The sequence below is a fragment of the Apaloderma vittatum genome, unplaced genomic scaffold, assembly GCF_000703405.1.
Source record: "Apaloderma vittatum isolate BGI_N311 unplaced genomic scaffold, ASM70340v1 scaffold41310, whole genome shotgun sequence".
Classification (NCBI taxonomy): domain Eukaryota; kingdom Metazoa; phylum Chordata; class Aves; order Trogoniformes; family Trogonidae; genus Apaloderma; species Apaloderma vittatum.
In genome coordinates, this window is record NW_009693638.1 from 1,062 (window position 1) to 12,440 (window position 11,379).

The following is an 11,379-nucleotide window of genomic DNA, read 5'->3' on the forward strand; positions in this document are numbered from 1 at the left end:
GCAGCACAGAACCTCTGCAGCGTCTCATCCAGCCGTGTCTCGACACTCGCGCTGCACTGAGAGCAGCCGACCCGTCTCGCAGCGCTGGGGTGAGGAGCCTGAATGTCGGGGTGTCCTTTTTTTTTCCCCCTCCCGCTCGTGTCCCTGCGTTCAGCCCGTAGCGGTGAGCGCGAGTCGAAAGCGATGCCGCAATCCCTTCCGACCCGCCAGCCCGTTTCAACAGTCTCGCTCAAATGCGCAGAATCTCCTCCGCCCGCGCGGCTCTGGGAGCGCCGAGGTGAGCGGGTCCTATTTTATCATTAAGACTCTTTCAAGTAATGCTTTCTTTCGGCTCACAAATAAATCAAGGACAGCAGTAAAACAAGAAAGGAAAATAAATCTTCTGATTGATTGCAGGCAGAACAGATTCCTTCAGCTCTTTGCTTTCTACGCTTGAGTTCAGTAATGGCACGTAGTTTGTGGGTTGGTTTTTTTCCTAGCAAGCTGTCTGTGCTCTCATTCCAAACCATGCACGTGACATCCAGCAGCTGTGAGGGTCCCAAACAACCGACCCAATGCAGTGCTTTCCAGGGCTGTCGGTCACTAGTAAATCCAGGCTATTTTCACGGAATTTCTCATTTTCCTTCAGAGATATTCTGAAGGATTTTGATGAGATTCTCCAGGCCAAAAATATAGCCGTGGTCTGGCCCGTCGTAAGTGGTGTGATTGCATTTGGAGCCTTTAAAAGTTGTGTGGGCGAAGTCTATCATGCGGACGTCAACTCTGGAGTGATGGCTGCCGTGTGGCGTGGCGCAGTTTGTTTTTTGGAAGTGAAGGTGGTTATCCAAGGGCGCCGTGTTCTCCTTGGGCTCTTGTCCATCGTAAATGATGAGGAGTGAGCTGGAGTAGAACCTGTAAGAGCTCTGCTTCCTAATTACAGACAGCAGAGCTTTTAACTGCAGGATGATGGGCTCCAGGAGATCTGTTCGGAGGTGGTTACCGTTGCACAGGAACTGGCACAAGGTTTGCTTGAATCCCTCAGGAGAGAGCTTCCTGCCGTAATATTTATCTTTGCAGAGAAAATGGCCAGTGTCTGGTTGGTAAACCTTGAGGGAAGAGAGCAACAATCCAGATTCAGTTGTTCAGTTTTGCCAAAACTCTAGATTTTTGTCCTAATGTAGGGAGTTCAGACCCAGGCTGAGGAATGGGACGCAGATCCTCTGCAGTCTAGCAATATCTAGCAACGCACTGCAGGCTTCTCGCTGAGTCCCACCTCCTGTCTTTTCTGCAGATTTAAACTGTTCAATTTAAACCACTAGTGCAGATTCTTGTTCTAGGGCTATAAATTACCTCTTTGAGAAACTCAAATAGCTGTAAGTCATAGCCATGTCACTAGTGATTTAGGGCATTTTCCCTCTGGCTATGGCAGGTGCTTGCAGCAGTACAGGAGTAGCCCAGCTTTGTGCCTTTTCGTGGTACGTATTGCATGGGTAGCAATAATCTTGTTTTCTTAAACACTGAGAGGCAAGATGTAGACAGAAATTTGTGTGTGACACTGGCAACACTGAGTAAGAAATGAAGGAGGGAATTCAGAATTAGCTCTCACGCCAGTTGTAATTTAAAGGATAATCTGCTCAACAGAAGGATGTCAGAGACCAGAAAAGGACACAGGGTTTGATGCCGAGTGTTTACGCTGCTATATACGTGCTTTATAATCATCATTCTCATAATTATCCTTCAGGCAGCAGCAGAATAACTGCTTGAGAAGTGTGAGTGAAACAAATGCGAGGTTTCGGTTTCTAGAAGGAAGGGCAGCAATTTTGGGCAAGAGAAACCATAATATTTAGCACAAAATAAACCCTTCGCTCTTGCGGCGACGGGAGGAGGCAGCTCCGTGAAGGCACGAGCAGGGCAACGGGGTGCTTTCCTGCTTTTGTTTTTGGTTTGTTTTGTGGGGTTTTTTTTGTGCAGCAGCCTAGAGCTGAGCATGAGAGGGGAGTCTGTGTTCGTGTACAGGCAGGTTCTCGGCTGCGGTAAACTGGTTCCAGCTGCTCGTACTGGTGACAATGGTGCGGAGTGGTGCTTGTGCAGCCCCGCTTGTGAGAGCAGCCAGATCTCCGGCGGTCAAAGCGGGGTGCGAGGGAAGGGTTACCCTGTGTGTGCCATATTCTGTGTTCTTCCCTAAGCATCCTCTCCTGTTTGAGGAGAAGGACACGCAGCTGAGCGATCAGTTCTTACAGCCTGTATCTGGGGGGAGACGAGACTAAAACTGTTTCGATTTACACCAAAAAAGAGCCCCTTCAGATTTCCAGTCGAGTCATGTGATGGGCAAATACCAAAAGGCCTGAGGCTTGATCTTACCTGCATCCCGCAGATGCGAACACCCAGAGAGGCAGAGGTGCTTTGCTCACACTTCTTGATCTGCCGGGCTTTCTTCTCCTCCGAGGCATCATCGCCGTGCTGCCGGGTTCCCATCTTTAGGTCCAGGATGCAGGGATAGTTGTATTTTGATACCACGTTTTCAAGCAACAGAAACTCTGAACATAAGTCAAGGGAAACCCAATACTTTTACATTCTAACTAGAAGAGGTCTTAAATCAGAGCAACTGCTGACACTCTCCATAATAGCTCACAACTGTAATGAGACTTTCGGAGCCAATTTTGCCAACATGTCATTGCTGTGGGCCCCTTGCTGCCAATTTCAGTTAATTTACGCTAGTCCAGTCTTACCAATTAAAGCACCAACAGCTCCATTCTCTAGTGACACGATAGCCCTGGGCTGTCAGTCCGACACCTTGCCTCGCTCCACTGGGTGCAGGGAAGTTGTTGAACTGTGTTACTCACATGAATGGTGGGTAATGAAGCATAATAGGAAAATAAAAGGCGAGGCAGCTGCTAATTCCTGTACAGTCGTGTTTTCAAATGTATGCCAAGAGGATCCTTGACTTACACTGAATACACTTGGTGAGAAGTGGGTTTGCTCTGTTCTTATTTTTTTAAATAAACAGAGGGAGAGGATAGCAGAGGAACTATATTCTGTATTTCCCTAAAGGCTAAGCAGAGAAAGGGTGCATAGCCCTGCAGTAAAACATACATTGATTATGAGCTCTTGTTTGTAGCCAAGACTATGCTGGAGGGGAGAGAGGAAAAAGGATACGATGAAGTTTGTTCTCATTATGCTTGGAGGACATGCGGTTCAGGTGCTGCCTGTGACAGTGCAGTCCCCAGGGGTTGTAGCTCTTTCTTTCTGGCTGGTTTCCATTCGCATCTTCCAAAAGTGAATCTGTGTGGTACTGAAGGTCTGGCCTCAATAGCATCTTCCCCGGGCAGCTAGACAAAACACACAAAAGAACACGTTTGGTTTATAAGCTCCAGAAGAGAATATTTCCTCCCCTCCTCTTTTGTAGAGCGGCAAACTTGGTAAGGTGAATTCTCAGGGACTCTCAAAGGAAACATATTCATCATGTCCAACCTGCAGAGATCCTTTGTTACTCCGTAAAAGTAATTTTCAGAAAGTCAGCTATTGCCAGGTGCCAATATTTTCTTTCATTACAATTTTAAAGTGTGCTTGGCTCCTGCGAAAAGCACCATTCATAACACCAACGACCAGGGATCTCTATTTATCTACCTAACGGGCATGCCATGGGCAAATTTTCCAACAATAGGAACGATTCCCAGTTTAGAGGGGTTGGCTTTGGGGAGGGGAGGGAGCGATGGGGAGATTTGTTCTCCTTGGAGGGTCATTCCTTGATCTCATAGAATCATAGAATGGCTGGAAGGGACCTTAGAGATCATCTAATCCAACCTCCCTGTCGTGGGCAGGGACACCTCTCACTCATCCAAAAACCATATCTCCCATCACACCAAGGGCAGTGGTTTCACCGTAGCAATATTGCACCCTTCAGTCATAGCTGGCTTTTCTGGACCAGTATGAGATGAAAAGTCTTTTCTGGACCAGTTTGAGATGAAAGATGTCTTGCAGAAAGCCTCTGTGAGCCCTAAGGTTGCTGTGTGCTTGCAAACACGGCAGCAGTGCCGTTCAGAGACAGCTCTCCCCTGGGATGAGGACAGGATTAAGCCACCTGGGGGCTGCTACTTCTGGCTGGCTACCAGCAGAAGTGTGATACATGCTGTCTGCTTGTTGGCTGGCCTCAGGGGGCCTCTCCTCCTTTTGGAGCGTGCGACGCTCCGAGGAAACAGGTTTAAAGCAGGATTTGAGGCATATATTTGAACAACAGCATCTCAGCTATAGCCAAACCTGGCCCGCTCCATCTACAAGCAGGGGAGGAGATGCACCATGAAGCCCCCGAGCTGGGCTTTGCTTTCCCTCGCCTTGGCTGGGCATTGCTTTTGCTCACTTTGCTTTAAACCAGGAGTCGTGCTACCAAAACCATCCCTGTTAGACCCTAACGGCAGGCGAGGACCAGGACGATGTTTGCGGGGGGCGGCAGACCCTCACCTGTCTTTGAAGGTCTTGGTGAGCTGCGTGTGGCTCCACTTGACGAGCGTGTGCTCGGCGCTGGTGCCGGTGTTGGCAGCCCACTTGCGTTTGTGCCAAATTGTCACTGAGGAGTCACCGAGGGCGTTGTCCAGCCGGCCACAGTTCTCCGCCTGCAGGCTAGGGCTGGCGAGCAGGGTCAGGTTGCCGAGGCTGTCTTTTTTGAGGTACACCGACACAATGCCTGGATAAAAAAGGGGGAGAAAAGCAAACAAGAATGAGGTTAACCCATGGGTTGGCCACCATCTGCACCAGCCCAAGGTGGTCCAGCTTTCCTGAGAGAGCTGGTGCTGAGCAGGACCGCTGCCTCCTCGTATTTTTGTGGCCTCTCACACTGATGCCACTCCGATCTGAGGTCCGGTAAACACCATTTGTCTGAAGCCCTGGAAAACAGCCACAGACTTTTTCAATGTTCCCTCCTCTCAAGATTTGGCTTGGAACCTGCCTGCTCCGAACATCGTGTTCCTTCATCCTCCATCCCTCCAGGCTCTGCTATGCTGCAAGTGACCCAGCAAAGACCCTCGCCTTGGACCCGAAGCTCCTGGCTTATTTATGACAAGGGATATGTCTCACTTTTTTGAGACAGGTTGGAAATGCTTTTCACTGGCAGGAAGCGAAAGGAAGGTTGGGGACCAGGAATTTTCCAAAGGCAACCAGCATGCCAACTGTTTCCTTTAATTGGAGAGCCCCCCAGGAGCAAGGGCAGAGGCATGTGCATGGGCTGGCAGCGCTGCCTGCCTACGTGATGCCCGTATATTGTCATGGTCATGTCCTTCCTCAAGTGCCAAGGACCAGCACCCGAACGGCTGACGGGGGACGGACCGGACCCTCACATGTCCGGTGTTCACGCACAAGGGGGAACATGACCATGACCAGGGATTATTAGTTTCCACCCTGGGTGTTAAAAACATCATTGTGTATTTTAGCACTGCAATTTTCCTTGACTCTAACAGGAATTGCAGGGCTCGAATGCCGCTCAGACCATCACATATTTAGCCCAATCTCAGCCCATCCCTGGCATGGGGACGGCTGCCTCCGCGTCTCAAATGACACGGCTCGTGTACCAGACAGCTCTGACCTTTCTGGGAAAGGCTGATAACTGCAGCCCCGTTCCTGCAGCTCTCTCAGGGCCGTCTGAGCCTCTCAGAGCAGCGGAGGCATTTTTAGAGCATCGCCCTTTGGGGCTCGCAGGGGATGCCAGCTGCATGAGTCGTGCCCGGCTGCTTTCAAGTCGGTCTGCAGTAAGACAGATCCAAAAGAGGACGGTCAAGGCTGTTGGACCAGCAAAACTCAACACTGGAAAGAGCCCCAACACGTGGAGCTGGGTTTTATCCAACTGTCCCCAGGGTATCCTCGCTTGGTCTGTTGGGCACCACGGGGAGATGCGTTTCGGCAGCTTAACAAACAAGGCAGCTCCCTTCTCCCAGGCAAATTCGCCAAAGCAAATAAATACGCAGAATCCCTTCTCTCCATTTAAAGCGAGATTATAGTAAGTAAACAGAGCCAGAAGGATTTGCCTGCTCTGTGTGCATGCACAGCCCTGCCTGCTGAGTTTTGCTGACTGAGGGAGGTTTTCACTGCCCAAACTGCAGGAACCCTCTGGGTCTGGAGCCACCTTCGTTAGACTCAGGGTGCTCATCCCTCCCATAACCCTGCAGCTCCACCTGCATTCGGATGTACTTCCCCTCCATCCGTGGTACAGCCCCTCTGCTCAGGCACCACAACCATTTCTGGTCCCTTTTGCTGTAAAATCAGCATTAATCCAAACAGTGCACCATGGCAGGCTCGGTTAAATCAGCTAATTTTGCACTGAAATGGGGGAGGAATTTACACTGGCTGCTATGCCATGGGAGCTTGGGGAGGGGGGGAACCTTAATTAGGGGTAAGTAATATTTTTAGCTATCTCAATCCTTTGCTCATGCTGAGGGTGAGCACAGGGAGCTCTGTCCTTCCTTCGGCTCCGAAGTTACACACCTAATCTTTTGCTGAGGCCCATTTGTAAAGAAATCTGTGTTACAGATACCTGAAAGCACATGAAATCCCTATCGGTTCCGATACCTGCTTTGAATTTTCAGGGGAGGTGGGCAGGAAAAAAAAAGCCAGCGTATCTTTTGCCTAATTCAAAGCCTTTTGATTTTTAAAAAGTCACTGCGAGGCGAATGGGGTCCTCGATTCCAAATCTAGCTCTCCGCCTCGGTTACAGCTCTATAGCAGCCTGTAACCTTAAAAACTGTCCCAGTTACATATCTGCAAGCCAATGGAGCTGTGCTGATTTACATAGCGCTAACAATCTGGCCCTAAAAGTGTTATATATAGCATGAAACTAAGAGTTCTTAAGTATCTTACATTAATATGAAAATTAACGGGGAGATTTTCAAAGGCAAGAGCAAGTGGTTAGATTGCAAGGGAACGTGATCCTCTCGCTCCTTCCAGCTGAAAACGCCTGTCTCCAAAAACCTACAGCTCAGCCTGAAAAAGACTTTTGTTTCCTGGTGCGCTTCCGTACGGGTTTCGCATACGTCCTGCGAGTGACCTACATCTGCAAAACAAATCTCTAATGCGTGGCTACCGACTTTCTCTTTTATTGCCACAAGAAAACATCTATCTGAGAGCAAAGATGTATTTAGGCACTTGTCTTTGCTGGCCTTTTAGTGTCACCAAACCCACAATGCCCCTCCTGTCCAGCACCAGGGTATTTACGGGTGCTGTCACCACGCTAGTGGCATCCCAGTGATCCCCAGGAGCTCTACCCTCATGGATTTATTTTTAAATTTACAAGTGCATTTATTTGCTGCCGCGTGCACTAAGAATCTGAGCAGAACTGGGCTTGAAAACAAGTCTCGCATTCCCTTGCAAGGGACAGGCAGAGGTTTGCAAGGGGCTGGGGAAGGGGGAAAAGCTGGTCCCAAGGTCACCAACCTGCCTGAAATGGTTGAAGTGAGGAGCGGACGTTTTCTAAGCAGCCGACTCGGTGTTAGATTTGAATGATGACATTTGATCAGCATCGCACATAATGTCACCATTACATAAGAGTCCCCGAGCCGTCCCCCCGCAGCCTAAGAATAGAGATGAGGAACGTGGACACATGTCGACGGGTGATGAAGACCTCAGGATTATTCCCCCTGATGCTCAAAGCCTCCCCTCCTCCCTGCCATCACCCTCATGGGAAAAATATGTTCAATTTCTTTAATTTTCCTGGTATTGAGGGCTGGGACAGTTACAATCAGAAAAAAAAAAATGTACACGCCCAATGCCAAATTGGAGAAGAATTGCTATTTAATTACCCCTCGTTGCAAAACTCACTGGGACTTGCAAGAGAAGACAAAAAGGAGACAAAAAAGTATTAATAACCTGCCCATCCCTGAACTGATAAGCTGGGACTGTTTAACATCTTTATTAGAGAGACAGAGCAAGGCTCAACTCTCCAGCACCAAACCCTGGCCCCGGCTAAAGAAAATTAGAGGAAGACTTGTTTTCTCTCTTAAGCATCTTTTTAATATTGTACCATAAATCTGCAAAGGCCCCTGACTTTCTGGGAGAGATTGGATTGGAAGCGCATCCAAACCGTGGCTGACACTTAGATCTCTTTTCTTTGACGCTGAAGGACCAAAAGATATTTTAAGTTTTTACATGACAACTGAGCTTCTCGCCTCTTGCAAAAAAATCCAGGGTCGGGAGCTTTATGAGCAGCACAAGTCTGGCAGTAAAAGCAGAAATAGCAAAGGAATAAGAAAGCGGGGGAGGGAGGATGTCTTAAAAAAAGTACCAAGACCCCCACAGACGGCGAGGGCTGCTCTTCAGTACCTAAAATGAGAAATTCAGCTGGGAAAGTGGTTCAGGGCAAGAAGAGTTCGAGAAGGAGGGGACTGGGCAGTGATGGGGTCCAGGCGGGAGGCTCTTCCCTGTCCCGGGAAGGTCTCGCCTGGGGCAGAACAGCTGCCTGGATGTGATTTTTAAGAAGTTCACTGATCTGTGCTTCTGGTTGCGCTGAGTTTTTAGGCTCAGTATTTCAGGCTGACCTCAGGATCTCTCCTCCAGCTTGCGCTGGTGCCAACCCCAACCCTTTCCTTGCCCTCAACAGCTTCTCCACCTCTGACACAAACCTTCACCTTCTCTAAAACCAAGGCTTGGAGCAAGGAGACGATGGACGTGGGGAAAAGGCACCCTGGTACAGAAAACTATTCTCATCGGGTCATTCAAAGCTCTACTAAACAGAGCACATAACGTGTCAGATCTTGGGAGTGCTGTTTTGGACAAGGCTCTCCTAGTCCTGCTTTCCTCCTGCATCATTTACGTGCCATCAGACCAAACTATCTGGGGCCATGACCTGCAAAATCCTCCAAGCAAGCACTGTTGGTAAATCCCATCTTACTCCTGCCCCTTCTTCTGTGGTTCTCCTGTGTCTACCCTCTGTGCCCAGGCTCCTGGCTCCTTGGGAGGGGATAGTGTTCATGCTCTTAGCCTCCAGTTCAGACCAGTTTCAGCCCTATTCCACATGCCAAGGCGCCCATGGCAGCAAGGGGATGGGCCGAGGGGAGCACCTCCTGGTGCCATCAGCCAGCGCCCAAGCCTTATGACACATCAGAGACCCTCTCAGTTTCACAGACCTCCTCCGGGCATGCGCTCACCCAGGACACATCCTTGTTCAGCAAAACCTGCACAAGCCACGGGTCTCCACAGCCCAGACCCAGCTCGACCAAGCTGGAACATCCCGTGCTGCCACTCGCCCCTTATCCCAATGTCAGGACTAATCCTGGCGACAACAGTGACCCGCAGCTCCTTCCCCACCATCTCCCCCTACCTTTGTACTGGGGCGTGAACTGCCTCATGGCCAAGGGTAGCGACTCGTAGAAGCTCAGCTCCTGCGAGACCAAGGGCTTGCAGACTGTGTGCTCGTCGTACTTCATCATGCTCATGTGGCCGCCCACCTGATGGACAAAGGGCTCCAGGAGGACGGCGGTCCTGCTCTCGCTGGGGTCCAGGGGGCTCTGACCCACCATGGTGCTGGGCGAAAGGTGGAGGGGGGGCTCGCTCCTCTTTAGCGGCAGCGCAGGGGGATCGCGAGAGGGATTTGGGACACGCTGCGCTGGGTCTGTTGGAACCCACGCTAGGTTTCCACCGACGGTGTCTGCAAAATAGAAAGTGGAGGAGAGCATGAGAAAGGGGGACGAGCCACCACAGGGTGCAGCCTGTGCTGGGCACCGAGGGCACAGCCGGGAGGGATGAGATCTTCAGGTGCCCAGGGGCTGGCAGGGAGCTCCAGCCTGAAATGCAGAGTCCAAAAAAGATCCAGTTTAGATCTGCTGGGGACAAAAGAAACAGAAGGGAACGATCGAGAAGAGCTATCGAGTTAATGCGGTGTCCTTGTCAAAGCAACTGGATCAGGGCATTCCTTGGACCGGTAATGCCAGGTTATTAATACACTGTATTAATGACACCCCCTGCTGCGAAACAGCCCCAGTTTACTTTACGAGACAGTGCTAATGATGCTCTTAGTCCTTCCCAAGCTAGGACTTTCCTTGCAAAGGAGATTTATTGACAAAGCCTCTGCAAGCTCACGCCCCTAGGCAGTCACTTGCTTCTTAACACTGCTGAAGGGGTTAGCAACATTTTCTGAGCCTTCTGAAGAAACCTCCCTTTGGGGCATTCCCTGGGCATTAGCAGGAGCGTTTCCTCCACCGTGCTAACACGTGGCACGAGGACGTGTCAAACCAGCACCCAGAGAGTTCGCACCCAAGCGCCGGCTCCCCTGAGCTCTCCAGCCCTGCCCTCTGCTACAGCCACATCCAGCAACAAATCTGCCCCTGATTCTTGCCCCTGAGAGAAATTCCCCCTTGATTTTGACAGCAACGAGTCCTGGCTCTAAACCACTAAGGTAGGAAAAGTGTGGGTAGGGACCACTTCTGGGCCATATGGCCTCAGCAGCAGCACCCTGGCTTCGCTTGCAAGTACCCATCAACACCCACGCCTTCGTTTTATGGAGCCCATGGACGGCTCTTGCTCTGGTGGATATCGGGCAGGGGAATCCCATAGCCACTGAGGAAAGCAAAAAGGCACCTGAGCTGAAATTTATGCTGGGGAAGCAGTCTGGCTTCATACCATCGAGGCAGTAAAATCAAAGGAAGACACTCCAGAGCCCAAACTAAAACGTGTGGGGAAAAAATGAAATAAAGTCATCCTTCTGAGGACCAGGCTGCTCCCAAGTCTCTGCAAGCAGGGCAAGGCTCAGATTTTCCTCCAGAGCTTGAACCTGGAAGCTTAAACCACTGTAATGCAGCGTATTCCCCATCCTGCAACAAAGAACCAACGCTCCACTGCTTAAATTTCTCCTTCACACTCCTGCTGCTGCAATGAAACCACGGAGCAAACTAGTGCTCGGCGCAGGTGCCTGCTTTGTTTTTTGCCTGCAAGAGTGGGATGAAGTGGGCTGAAGGCAGAGAAGGGGAAGAAGAAACACTCCTACCTCCGAAACACACCGAGCAGCTCCTTTACCTTCCCCAAGGTGGGTGGTTTCCCCCCCCACTCCTCTATTCTTTCATCACCACACACTTTGGAGAGGACTTTCTACTCTACAATTACCAGCCTCTACCGGCACGGAGGGAACAAAGTCAGACCACTTAGATGAGTGCTTTTCAGCCGGGGAAGAAAGCAGCTCTTCAGAGCTTTTCTAGAAGTTAATAAAAGCATTTAGCATTTCACTAAGTTGCGGCAACTTTTTAAAGCGGATTTCTCCCTTGAAAGCTGTGGGCTTGTTGTGTTTGTTTCTTTTTTTTTTCCCCTCCCTTCCTTAAAAAAAAAAAAAACAACAAATAAAAGGAGAAAAGCAGAAAACAAACAAATTTCTCGTAAAGCCTCTTTGGAGCAGAGAACACAATATGATCTCAGTCCAGTACTTCGCGCTTC

The 11,379-nt window shown here is 50.1% G+C and overlaps 1 protein-coding gene across 1 annotated transcript; it reads right to left on the reverse strand.

The window, feature by feature from the left end:
- Positions 1-614: 614 nt before the first annotated feature.
- Positions 615-9,476, reverse strand: IP6K3 (inositol hexakisphosphate kinase 3). Its single transcript, XM_009879443.1, has 5 exons — positions 9,278-9,476; positions 4,438-4,660; positions 3,136-3,308; positions 2,341-2,516; positions 615-1,085 (listed from the first exon to the last, which is right to left on the reverse strand). Exons 1-5 carry the CDS (start codon positions 9,474-9,476, stop codon positions 615-617), a joined length of 1,242 nt encoding a protein of 413 aa, XP_009877745.1.
- Between the last annotated feature and the right edge of the window lie 1,903 nt (positions 9,477-11,379).